This window comes from Neoarius graeffei, chromosome 8, assembly GCF_027579695.1.
Source record: "Neoarius graeffei isolate fNeoGra1 chromosome 8, fNeoGra1.pri, whole genome shotgun sequence".
In the NCBI taxonomy this organism is placed as follows: domain Eukaryota; kingdom Metazoa; phylum Chordata; class Actinopteri; order Siluriformes; family Ariidae; genus Neoarius; species Neoarius graeffei.
The window spans coordinates 84,483,210-84,497,213 of NC_083576.1; the positions used below are offsets into that span (position 1 = coordinate 84,483,210).

At 41.6% G+C, this 14,004-nt stretch overlaps 1 protein-coding gene across 2 annotated transcripts in view; it reads right to left on the reverse strand.

The window, feature by feature from the left end:
• LOC132890983 (septin-7-like) overlaps nt 1–14,004 on the reverse strand; it is a 125,716-nt gene that overhangs the window by 10,235 nt on the left and 101,477 nt on the right. For both annotated transcript variants that reach the window (XM_060928400.1, XM_060928399.1), the window contains exons 4-8: nt 9,628–9,728; nt 9,313–9,447; nt 5,441–5,558; nt 5,258–5,350; nt 1,799–1,895 (exon numbers count right to left, since the gene is read on the reverse strand). In XM_060928400.1, the coding sequence (XP_060784383.1) occupies nt 1,799–1,895; nt 5,258–5,350; nt 5,441–5,558; nt 9,313–9,447; nt 9,628–9,728 (544 nt within the window). The remainder of the gene's footprint in view (nt 1–1,798; nt 1,896–5,257; nt 5,351–5,440; nt 5,559–9,312; nt 9,448–9,627; nt 9,729–14,004) is intronic.

The window sequence follows — 14,004 nt, forward strand, 5'->3', positions numbered from 1 at the left end:
CTTCTCAGTATAGATGCAATATCGAGAACGGTATTTCCCTAACCAGCATATTTGGTTTTGTGGATTTACGAAGTAGGCTACCATTTAAATAAAACTGACAAATAGCACAATTATGGCTAAGCCGAATCAGACAGTTGCTGCAAGATACAAGTAGCAGCAATAAGCAAGGGACATTATATATTTAAGAGAATCAATAAAAAGTGTATTACACCAATAACACATACATTTTATTTCGATTCGTTTGACTGACGCCTTTACACTCTCATGTTCAGATGAGGCAGAATAAAATCAAGGCTTATACTGTAGCTGAGAAGTCGAGGACTAAACGGCTTAACTGTGGATCTCTGGCATTCCGGGGATTTGAGCTCATTTTTCCAGCCACTAACACAGAACCTTTACCACTGAGTTTCTGCTGCTTAATCATGTATGGAAAAAAAATCCCGTCTCTTTAAATTCCTGCATGGTTGTTCTGATATGATGCTATAATTAAGCCTGGGATCAGTTACGGCTCTCTGTGCTTTGGGAGATTATGACAGCACATCAGTATTTTTATATCATTAACATTTCTTCAGAAACAAGTAGCTGAATTTACGTTTTATCCTGGTTATGGTTCGCAGTGGAAGACCTGGATGCAAGTACCCTTGGATGGGACGCCAGGACATCATGGACACAAACATTGACACCCAGGAGGAAATTTAGCGCAGCTGAGTCAATGTTTTGGACTGTGGACGGAAACCGAAGAACCCTGAGGAACCCGACATGGACATAGGGAGAATGCCACACAGACAGTGACATGAACCACTTAAGAACCACGGACCACCATACCTGGACTTTTTTTTTTTTCTTAGCACACCTAATTAATGTGTTACATACACTATATATTATTAACATATTAAGAGTAAAATATTTTCCTCACATCACCCATCCTGTTAAACATAACTAAGTGTTACTGCATATTGTGACCCCACCTTTAAATGGATCCTTATGAGCCAAAAAAAATTGAGGGTTGGAACCAAATGATGGGATGCATGCACTTCTGGAATACAGGTTTTCTTTGAGTACATGGGAAATAATTAGGAACCTATAAACATGAGTTAGAGAATGATGTTGCTCTGTTTCTACCAGCCAGTGTTTATAGGTTTCTCCAGGATGCTTGGTAGAGCACGACCTTAAACCATGAGGACAGTCAGAGCAACATAAAAGGGTGAACGAGAAGGCAGGGAGGGCTTAGGGGACGTAGGCGAGGGGAGGTAGCATAAACATGAGAAATGATGTTTACCAAAAATGCCCTCTGTCAGTCATGGAAAAGAACAGACAGAAAGAAAAAAAGAGAAAAAAAGAAAGAACGAGACGTGAACGATCAAGGAAAGGAAGAAAGGGGAAAAAAAGAAACACTCACCACTACACTTAAGTACGATTCAAACATAAAAAAAACCCAACAAAAATATTTGGTAAAATAGGAAATTTGTAGAGAAAGAAAGCAAATATGTGGGGGGGGGGGGGGGGGGGGGGGGGAGAGAGATAAACCACAACAATCAACATGACACCAAAGTATTTTGTGGTGTGTGTGATGCAACAGGGGTTGATGCAACAGGGACTGTTCCTTTGATATAACTGAACAAGAACAATACCCAGCATGCACCTGTCCCTCCCTTCCAAGAGTCCCTCTCTTGGGACTCTGATTGAAGAGGAATGGAGATCACATACTTGGATAATTGTGCATACACTCGTGCTCCATTCTGTAAAAGTGGTGCAGTCCTGATACCATTCATATAAGTCACGATGGGGTGGGACGTACCTTCTGCCACACCCCAGGGGTACTGACGCCCTCGGACCTTCCTGCCGTTCACTTCCACCACTACGTTGCTACCCACAACAGCCAGAGGCATCCGCTCCTTCAGTGCCAACAAAGATCAACAAACACATCATCATCTGTTCTACAAGTATCGATTGCTTCTACAAGCTGTTGGAGGAATCAATCATGACAAAATAAAACAAATGCATCTTCTACAGCTATCAGACTGAATGGTGAATAACCTCAAGAACAAACGTCTAAATGGTTCTCATTATACATTATAGATATATAATTCTATCCACATTCACTGGATATGAGCAATCGCACGCTCTGACTGGCTGCTCTACTACTAGGCTATCAGCTCATATACCGTGAGTAGAGAAAAACAAAATGGCGGAGCATGTTGCTGAACCAACCGAGGATGAAATAAAAACTCTACTCAAAAACAAAACCGACAAAAATACAAAAGGCAGCAAAATATGGAATAAAATATTTGATGGTAAGAACGTATCTTTGTCAAGAATTATCATGATCATCGCATTTTTCTCAAATTGCTCCTGTCATTTCACCAGTTTGTTGATATCCTAAGCGGAAATGATTTTGTCAGACATTTTGTGTAAAGTTTATATTTATCGAATTTGCAAAAAATAAAAATGCTCCGTTTCTCAAAATCCAGCGAATGTGGATAGAACAAAACAGTTATTCCACTCAATCTCGTCGTACATGGATTATAGAGAACTCGGTGCTACGTGCCTCGTCGTCCATCAGCTCATGTACGACTCAATTTCATGGAATAAATTAAGTATTATGTAACGTTATGTTTTAGATGTACATCCCCTTTGTTTTGTTGGCTGAACCTCTGAGCTACTGTATGCTTAAAGTAACTCATAGAGCACAGGAAACAAACAGCGACTCCAAAGTACTCCGTGAAAAGTCCAAAAAAAAGACCAAGGTTCCGTTCACACCTGGGATTTACACACGTCCTGGGTGACTGGATTACAAGTGGTGCAGGTGAGAATGGAATCAAATGTATCTGATGTGAAGACCGACGTACAACCCCAATTCCAAAAATGTTGGGACACCGTATAAAACAAAAACAGAATGTGAAGACTTGCAAATAATGGAAACCCTAGATTTCATTGAAAATAATACAAAAACAACATATCAAATGTTGAAACTGAGAAATGTTATTGTTTTTTGGAAAATATATGCTCATTTTGAATTTGATGTCAACAACATGTTTCAGAAAAGTTGGGACAGGGGCAACAAAAGACTGAAAAAAGTTGTGTAATGCTGAAAAAAAAAATTGGTTAATTGGCAACAGGTCAGTAACATGACTGGGTATAAAAAGAGCATCCCAGAGAGGTGGAGTCTCTCAGAAGTAAAGATGGGGCGGGGTTCACCGCTCTGTGAAAGACTGCATGGGAAAACAGTGCAACAATTTCAGAATAATGTTCCTCAATGTAAAATGACAAAGAATTTGGGGATCACATCATCTATGGTCCATAATATCATTAAAAGATTCAGAGAATCTGGAGAAATCTCTGTATGCAAGAGACAAGGCTGAAAACTGACGGATGCCTGTGATCTTCAGGCCCTCAGGAGACACTGCAGTAAAAGCAGACACATATCTGTAGTGGAAATCACTGTTTGGGCTCAGGAACACTTCAGAAAACCATCATCTGTGAAAACAGTTCATTACTGCATCCACAAATGCAAGTTAAAACCAGATATAAACAATATCCAGAAACACCGCCACCTTCTCTGGGCCCAAGCTCTTTTACGATGGACTGAGGCGAAGTGGAAAATTGCCCCGAGGTCTGACGAATCAAAAGTAGAAATTCTTTCTAAAAATCATGGACACCACGTCCTCCAGGCTAAAGAGGAGAGGGACCAACCGGCTTGCTATCAGTGCACAGTTCAAAAGCCAGCATCTGTGATGGTATGAGGGAGCATTAGTGCACATGACATGGGTAGGTTGTACATCTGGGAAGGCATCATTAACGCTGAATGATATTTACAAGTTTCAGAGCAATATGCTGCCATCCAGACAAAAATCTTTTTCAGTGAAGGCCTTCCTTCTTTCAGCAAGACAAACCGCTTCCTGACAATGTTAAAACTGCATGGCTTCGTAGGAAAAGAGTCCGGGTGCTAAACTGGTCTGCCTGTAGTCTAGACCTGTCTTCCATTTAAAACATTTGGTGCAGTATGAAGTGCAAAATATGACAAAGGAGGCCCCGAACTGTTGAGCAACTGAAATTGTATACCAGGCAAGAATGGGACAACACTTCTCTTTCAAAGCTACAGCAATTGGTCTCCTCAGTTCCCAAATGTTTACAGTGTGTTGTTAAAAGTAGAGGTGATGCAACACAGTGGTAAACATGCCCCTGTCCCAGCTTTTTTGAAACGTGTTGCTGACATCAAATTCAAAATGAGCATATATTTTTCAAAACAATACAATTTCTCAGTTTCAACATTTGTTGTCTTTGTACTATTTTCAATGAACTATTGAGTTTCCATGATTCGCAAATTATCGCATTCTGTTTTTATTTACAGTTTACACAGCATCCCAACTTTCTTGGAATTGGGGTTGTAATAAATGTGGGGTTTTTTTTGCAGTCCGGTTTCCATCAAATCCTGTGCTCTGATTGACTGGCGAGCGGGTCCTTATCCTATGGTATGGACCCCAGTTACGGACCTCTGGCGACTCACTTGTTCACAACAACAACAACAAACATAGTAGCAATTTTTGTCAACATTTATCTTTCTTACAAGATTTATTTATAAGATTTTTATCAAAAATCTTATAAATTTTTGCCAGCATTTCTCAGGAGAATAGCATTAATTTTACAGCATGGATAGCGATAACAGTGTTCACAGCGAAAGCGAGTTTTACTACCCTGATGAAGACGAAACAAAAGAAAACATTTCAGGAGAAAGCTAAAAACCTGTAACTTGCTAACGCTGAGCAAAAACATTGCTGAATCCTGAATGACTCAATTTTGTATAAATAGGGGACTACATAGGCGGCAAAATGTAGTTTTTTTTTCCTGCCATGGAAGTGCACTTGTATACCAAGGAGGAAGCCATTTACATTACAGCCGTGAATGAGGATTCAAAATGGCAGCTTGGCTCGGCTTTGCCTTTCAGGCAGTCTCGTTTTCTGTTAGAATTTGGTAAAGAAAAAAATAAATATATTATTTACCAGCTTAAGGTCGGTCCGTATGGTGAAATACCGTGACCTCGGCCTTGAATACTGATCTCGGCCCAGAGGGCCTCGCTCAGTACTTTCAAGACCTCGGTCACGGTATTTCACCATACGGACCTCCCAGCTAGTAAATAACATATGTATCAGCCTAATTTCTGGCTCAACAGCCAGAAATGTGCAAATATTTTATATAATATTTAATGCATTTTATATGTCTAATACTCTGACATCAGTGTATATGGAGTGATCTCTACCTTGATCTTGCGGATGAGTTTACTGTCCTCGTCTTCCTCTGTGTCTGGAAACTCGTAAATCTTAATTTTGTGCTCTTGAATCTCCTTCATGATCTAGAAGAGAGGAGAAACAGAAATGTTTAGATGATAAAACACGGAGACAGCTTAGTCAGTAAGGAATGCACCATATGCACAGACACACACCTGTTTCTTGAATTGCTGGCACTCCTCCGGTGTAAGCGTGTCGGCCTTCGCGATGAGCGGTATGACGTTGACTTTGTCATGTAGACGCTTCATGAACTCGATATCCAGTGGCTTTAAGCTACATTTTAACAGATAAAGGTAAGTTTTACGAGCTATCAGTTTGGTATTAAAATACAATTCTCTGTGTATTAGGTATAGATTCAGTCCAATATATTATAAACATGAACGGTGATGTGTACACACACACACACTTTCTTTAGCCTTTTTTCTAGACGCAGTCACACCACAGTTGAAGAGTTAAACGCCTGGCTCACATCGCTGTGTTTTTTCCTCGCTACAGACAAAGACCCTGTTCTTCTGCATGGACTGTGTGTGTGTATATATATGTGTGCGAGTGTGTGAGACAGAGAGCAACTGAGGGCCAGTTTATTCATTTCGAGAATGTCAAGCATCAGAGAGTTTATAGGACATGGAAGTATCTGTGGTGCATGGGGTCACAGCAAAACTAGCCTTTATGGGAAAACTGTACAGCTGTTTGGAAAAGTGTTTTTTTCTGTGGAATGTGCTAAATAGATTCATGATGGCGATGCGGCTGAGAGTTATTAGCTCTTCCATAGTGTTTAAAAATGATGTTTAAATAGCAGAGAGAGAGAGGGGATTTGTACAACATCCACTGTGCCTTTGACCTAAATGGCTCCCCATACTCTACACACCTTGTCTGACCTTTTTCATTTACCATGAAATGTGTGCGAGCAGGACGATGGCAAAGTGGTTAACACTTCGCCACCGTGCCAGCAAGCAGGCACCGGGCTGTTCCGTATAGAGTTTTTTTTTTTGTTCTCCTCATGCATGTGTGGGTTTCCTCCGGGTCCTCTGGTTTTCTCCCAAAGCCCAAAGACGAGTGCATTAGGTCAACTGGCTACTCCAAATTGCCCATGTGAGTGTGAATGGTTGTTTGTTTCTGTGTTAGCCCTGTGATAGATTGATGATGTGCCCAGGGTTAACCCCACCTCTCGCCGAATGTATAACAAAATCAGAAAGAGGTGCTAAATTTGAGGATTTTGCTTTTCACTGACTGACAGACACAAAGGCTCCAACCCCTGCGTTCAATAAAGTATCTGTACACTTTTCTTTTAATATACAGTCCTGTGCAAAAGTCTTAGGCACATGTAAAGAAATTCTGTAGACCAAAAATGGCTTAAAAATAACGAAATGAAAGGTTTCAACATTAAAAAAAAAAAAACTAGACGCCAACGGCATCGGTGGGGATGCCTCCGCCTGGTAGACTACACACCTTATTAAGTTGTGACCTCAAAGTAACCTTGACCTTTGGCCTTCATATTCTTATCATTTCGTCTTTGTCCCCAGGTGCACAAATGCTGAAAGTGTGGTGAAATTCCTTTTAGTAGCCTTTGAGATGTTGTGTTCACAAGGGTTTTGAACAGACATTTGACCTCACAGTGATCTTTACCTTTGCCCTTTTGATCTCAAAATCTAATCAGTTCATCTTTGTCTCCAAATGCACAAATGGTGAAAGTTTGGTGAAATTCCTTTCATTAGTCTTTGAGATATGGTGTTCACAAGGTTTGGGGATGGACATTTGACCTCACAGTGACCTTAACCTTCGACCTTTTGATCTCAAAATCCAATCAGTTCATCGTTGTCCCAAAGCGCACAAATGGTGAAAGTTTGGTGAAATTCCTTTCATTAGCCTTTGAGATATCGTGTTCACAAGGTTTCGGGATGGACAACCCGAAAACATAACGCCTCCTGCACCTTAAGGTGGCGGAGGCATAAAAATACTATAAACGGTAATCAGTAAGCCATAATAAATGAAGCAAAGTCAATATTTGGTGTCAGATGACCCTTTGCTTAAAAAAAAAAAATATATATTATATATATATATATTAGTAGTCTCAGGTACAGTGAAAGAAAGAAGGCACAACTTTATTCATCACAAACTTGCGAAATTTCCTCTCTGCATTTAACCCATCCGAAGCAGTGAACACACACATGCACACACACGTGAGCAATGAGCACAAACACATACCCAGAGTAGTGAGCAGCCATGCTAACAGCGCCAGGGGAGCAGTTGGGAGTTCGGTGCCTCGCTCAAGGGCACCTCAGCCCAAGGCCGTCCCATATTAACCTAACCACATGTCTTTGGACTGTGGGGGAAACCAGAGCACCCGGAGGAAACCCACATGGACACAGGGAGAACATGCAAACTCCGCACAGAAAGGCCCTCGTCAGCCGCTGGGCTCGAACCCAGAACCTTCTTGCTGTGAGGCGACAGCACTAACCACTACACCACCATTCAACTTTGAGTGGAGTTTTATGTGGAAATGAGCTGTAGGTTTTCCTGAGCATCTTACAGAACCAGCCACAGTTCTTCTGGACACCCTGACTGTCACACTCACGTCTTCATTTTGCACCAAAACCCAGCAGCCTTCATTATGTTTTCTTTTTTTAATCTGAAAAGTGCTCTCTTATGGAATATTCTGCTCAGATACAAACATTTAATTTTGTGCTGGAAAATGACCATTTGGAAACCTAAAATGTTTTGTACTGACAAATGTCATAAAATAGAAATCCATAATAAAGTTTGTATGAAAAAAAAATAGAGGGTCAAAGACTTTTGCACAGTACTGTAAAAATCTCAGGTGGAAAAGTTGCAGGAAAAGAAAATGAAAACTAACAAAATGTTTCACTGAGTGTGAACAAAATCAAAACAAAAGCATGATAAATTATTTAAGTAAAAATGGTGTGTGTGCGCGCGCGCGTGTGTGTGTGTATATATACACACTTCCTGTTGCAAACCAACAATGTCAACATTGGAGCCTGTGCTATACGTGTTTTTGTGATACTGTTTACATGCGTGTTTGCGCTTTTACAAATGGACCAGAGAGCAAGAAAAACTGTTTCTGTTCAGAATGAAAAATAAATTTAATTCTACATTAAAGTGGAGGGGCGGCACGGTGGTGTAGTGGTTAGCGCTGTCGCCTCACAGCAAGAAGGTCCGGGTTCGAGCCCCATGGCCGGCGAGGGCCTTTCTGTGCGGAGTTTGCATGTTCTCCCCGTGTCCGCGTGGGTTTCCTCCGGGTGCTCCGGTTTCCCCCACAGTCCAAAGACATGCAGGTTAGGTTAACTGGTGACTCTAAATTGACCGTAGGTGTGAATGTGAGTGTGAATGGTTGTCTGTGTCTATGTGTCAGCCCTGTGATGACCTGGCGACTTGTCCAGGGTGTACCCCGCCTTTCGCCCGTAGTCAGCTGGGATAGGCTCCAGCTTGCCTGCGACCCTGTAGAACAGGATAAAGCGGCTAGAGATAATGAGATGAGATTAAAGTGGAGGAGCACTACAGGAAAAGACAACACGTGTGGTTGCCAAATATTTGTTATAATAACACGGACTGATACACCGTGACTAGTATGTTGTTATATATAAAGCCCTCAAAGCTTCAGGTCAAACCTATAACACTTTAATTAAAGTGAGAATCTGGAAGAGACAAACAAGAGAATCAATAAAAAGACAAGGCTAGAAACAAAGACAGAAGACGACAAAGATGAGGCGTTCTATGGAATGTGATCACATCTCATCTTCGACAGAGCACGCTCAGTGAGGAGACCATTAGCTAATCCTTTTAGGTCATGGTGCAAAGCAGCTGCATCTCTGTCTCTCACACACACACACACTTTTAGTCCATCTCACATTACTATTTCTTCCCCTGTCCATCCCATCAGCAAAACCATGTTACTTCACTTCTACTTGTTTCAAATACAAAACAAAAGGGTTCCAGATTGATGCTCTGCTGCTTCCTCTGTCCTGCAGGACGGTAACAAAGGTTCATGTTTTGTGACTGCATTACCCACCCATGACCAGAGGGGGCGATGAAGTACAAGCAGCAGTGCACTCGGTTATCTGGCATTTGTCTCCGGTTGACGCGTGATTCGGCATTCAGGAAGTCCTCACATTTACTGTCGATGTAGTTGATCACCGGCTGCCAACTGATGGAGAAAGAAAGAAGAGAGAGAGAAGAAGAAATAAGCAAACAAGTACTGCACAGAGGACATGGCAGAAATTAGGACATAAAAAGGCCTAGTAACATTTTCACAGCACACCATGTGACTTGTTTTTAGAGACACATCCCATAAGTCCACAGTCTTGGGAAAGCTGTGGAGACTCACCAGTTGCTGTTATCCACAGCATCACCAAACCCGGGTGTGTCCACTATGGTGAGTGTGAGCTGCACTCCCCCCTCCTTAATCAGCACTTTGGACTGCTCCACCTGAGGAACCAATCAGATCAAGGAGACAGAACCTCTTACTACATGGCTACAAACACCATCACCATTATAAAACATCATTCCAGGGAAAGAGGCGGGGCCTGGGTGCTTGTCAGCTACCATGAATGTCAGACTCACTAAAGGAGGCGTGGCCTCTGCGTCTGTCCCTCACAGAGAAGGAGGCGTGGCCTCTGCGCTTGTCATTTGCAATAAAGCAGGCATGGCCGTTGTGGGATGTGCCTTCTGTGTCTGCCAGTTAGAGTGAAGGAGGTGTGGCCTCTGTGCTTGTCAGTCTCACTAAAAGAGGTGTGGCTTCTCTACATCAGTCACAGTGAGAAAGGTGTAGGTTTGGTCAGTCACCATAAAGGAGGTGTTGCCACTGTACCCGTTAGTTCCAGTGTAGAAAACGTAAGCTCGGCTCTTGTCGGTCACTGTAAAGGAGGCGTGGCCTCTGTGACATGTGGAGTCTGTGTCTGTCAGGCTTGATGTAGGAGGAAGGGTCTTTGTGCTTGTTATTTACAGTGAAGAAGGCGTGGTCTCTGTGTTCATCAGTTACAGTGAAGAAGGCGTGGTCTCTGTACTTGTTAGCCACAGTAAAATAGGGCGTGGCCTCTGTGAGATGTGAATTCTCTGCCTGTCAGACAATGACTACGTTCAGACTGCACCCTGAAACAACCCATATCCGATTTTTTTGCCCATATGCGACCTGTATCCGATTTGTTATTGACAATCTGAACGACACAGATCCAATTTTTTCATATGCGACCCAGGCCGCTTGGATATGTGGTCCTAAATCCGATGCATATCCGATATTTTCACATGCGACTGCAGTCTGACCGGACAGGTCGCATTCATGCGACCTACACGTCATCAACAAGAGACAAACGTCACTATTCTGCGTTGGCTAATCCCGCCTCTTTGGTGGAAAACAACAACATTTATACAGTTTTCAGAATTTAAATAGACTTTTATAGAATTGATCAAGCTAATGGTGGATTTGGTAGGGACCTGAATGTTGATCTGTTAGCCTGATTAAATAAAACAGTTTCTATAACTGATTTATAACTTAAACCATCCTGTATTACAAGATTATAAGATTGTTCTGGAAATTTCCAGTAATTTGACACCTTCGGTCTCATTAGTCTGCTGCCCACATTAATCAGATTATTGTATGAGTTCCGTCGCCGCCACAAAAACCACATCGCCAGGTCTCGCCTCATCTCCATCGCAAACTGCACTGGTGTTTCTGCACCTTGAGCCAGCGCTGAGAGAAGTTGCAGAATTCAGCTGGCTATAAACAATCTAAATAAATATTTATAAAAATGTAGAAAAAGTTTATTAATATGACGAAATAAATATGTGCAAATTATTAAGCCTGAATTAAGAGTTTGGTAATACAGCGGCCGTATCCCAAATGACTGCCTACTGAAGCTCGAGTGCACTATATAGAGTTTAAAAATCCATTACTTCCTAGTAACATGTAGTGCACTTATATAGAAATTAGAGAGACATTTAGGAGTCAACCCTCGTTACCAGGCTACACGTTTTCATTTCAGTTCAGAAACAAAAACACACACGAGACCTCACACTTTAACACTAACCAGATAATTAAACAAACAAACAACAAAAAAAGAAATCATTAAACATGAAGAGTGCGCTTTTTTTTTGTTTACGTATTACGTAGATGTGCTTATTACGTGTCAATTTGCCCATGTGGGACACTTTTGGGTCGTTTTCCGTTCATATTGGAGATCGCATACAAGTCTCATATAATTGGTAATGTGAACGGCCTAACAAAAAAATCGGATTTCACAACAAATCGGATATGGGTCGTTTCAGGTTGCAGTCTGAACGTAGTGAATGAGGTGTGGCCTTTTTGCCCATCAATTATGTAAAATACAGGAGACAGTGAAGGAGGCGTGGCCTGTGCGCCTGTCATTTTCACTAACGGGGGTGTGGCGTCACATTCGTGACCGCTATCATCAAGTTTGAACTGGTTCCTGAAATCACATCGTGTTGCACTGACTGTATTGAATCAGTGGCTGCTTTAAACATTTTTTTTTTTTAATAAAAATGACATCATTGATCAAGTATTGAGATGCACATCATATCACCTCGGATGCACACACCTGCTATTGTGTGGAAAGAAAAGCAAACATAATCCGATGCCTCATTTCCTAGTTATGCTTCTTTATTCCCTCTATAAAGAACAGGCTTAGTGTTTTCCTGCTCTCACACAACTGCTTAACCCAGAGAGAGTGTTGGATTTGATTCACCTGTCACAGAGGATGTGATCTCATCTTCATCTGGAGCTGGTAAGAAGTTAAATCAAGTCGTATTAGAGTTACACACAAAGTGTGCAGTGCAGGGAAACTAAAGAACTCGCAATGAAGAAATCATTGCACTGGAGCATCATGGGCGCGTTTGGTGTGAAAAACGTGAAAATTGTTGGTCACTATGGTTACGCCAATTAGCAAAAAGAGCTCCAGAGGTCAAATAACACTTCTGAAAGCCACAGCCTTTGAGTATGTGCATGTGTACTGTTGATAACCTGCAGCAGCGAGGTGAGACAGTTATCTCTTGTTCCTCATGACTGAACTGCGGCTACATCATTTCCTGTAGTTATTTTAGCTGCGTTGTTCAACGTGCCTCGGGCTCACAGGCCTCGTTATTTTTGTCTGACCCGCTTGGGGGAAAAAAAAAAAGTCACTGCATCTCTCGCTCAGTCTGCTTCCCTTTTTTCTTCAAACACACACACGCACACACACACACATCACAGTCATCTAATCCACAGAGACAGGGTGACAGCAGAGAGAGAACGAGAGAGAATAAATGACTGTAAATGTGTCCTCTCCTCCCACCCTCATCTATGGTCAGTAGTCGTGTCTGAAAAAGTGAAAGATGACCACAAAAATGTTCAGCCTCCCAACCACTGCCATTCCCATGGCCGCAATGTGGCAAACACACCAGATTGTTTGGGAATAAAAATATACTCGTGTCTGCATGCTGGATAAACACACACACACACACACACACACACACACACACACACACACACACACACACACACACCAAAGTATTTTTGTTTCATAATTTAGAAATAAATACCATCCACAAATTTTGGTTCCCCAAATAAAAAAAAATATTTTTATAACTGTGCTTCTAGCAGATAAACACTCACGCTTATTACTTCTTTGCATCTATAACTCATCTACAACCCCAAATCAGAAAACAGTGGGACGGTCTGGAAAATGCAAATTAAAAAAAAAAAAGAATGCAGTGATTTCGAAATGTACGCCAACTTGTATGTCATTGCAGACAGACTGAACCCAAGATATTTCATGTTTTGTTGGTCAACTTCATTTGATTTGTTAATATATACACCCATTCCTGCGTTTCAGGCCTGAAACACATTCCAAAAAAAAGTTGGGATGGGGGCAATTTAGGGCTAGTAACAAGGTACAACAATTAAATAATGATGCGATTTGAAACAGGTGATGTCAACAGTTGACTGAACATGATTTAGTACAAAATCAGTATCCAGGAAAGGCCTAATCTTTGAGGAGCAAAGATCAGAGGATGATCTCCAGTTTGTCAACAAATGCATGAGAAAATTATTGAAATATGTTTAAAAACAATGTTCCTCAAAAAAAAAAAAAAAAAGATAGGAAGGGATTTGGATATTTGACCCTTAAAAGCTCATAGGCAATGGTTTTAATTTTATGCGCATTTGAAACTTTGTGTGTTAAAAAACCCTCTGTAATTTTCTTCTGGTCCCAAGAAGTATCGTTAATAAGTAATAATTAAAATAAGTTAGCGCGGATCACGGTGAATTTCTGTTCGGCGATTTTCGTGACCACTCCGTGCGTGACGTTATTTAAGTCAAACAAACCGCTTGAGTTGAGTCCACTTCCGTTTACTTACATTGCCGTTCGGCTTGAGTGCAGACGTGCGTTTGGGAATTTCCAAAGAAAAAACATGCCTTGTTGTACAGTGAACTTCCGGTTCAGGAAGAAGTTTTTACCTTTTTCTGAGAGAGGAGAAGAGGTAGAGAGAGTGGATTGGCTTTTTCCGAAAGAGAAGAGGCAGAGCGAGTGGGTTGGCTTTTTCTGGAAGAGGAGATGAGGCGGAGAGAATGGATTGTGCGCGTGAAGCCAGAGGGTTGTTTTTTTTCCCGGAAGACGAGACGAGGCAGAGACAGTGGATTGTGCACGTGAAACAAAATCAAGCAGTCAAAGAAGAAATGGAGCAGCAACGCTCAAGCAAAAAGGAGAAGATT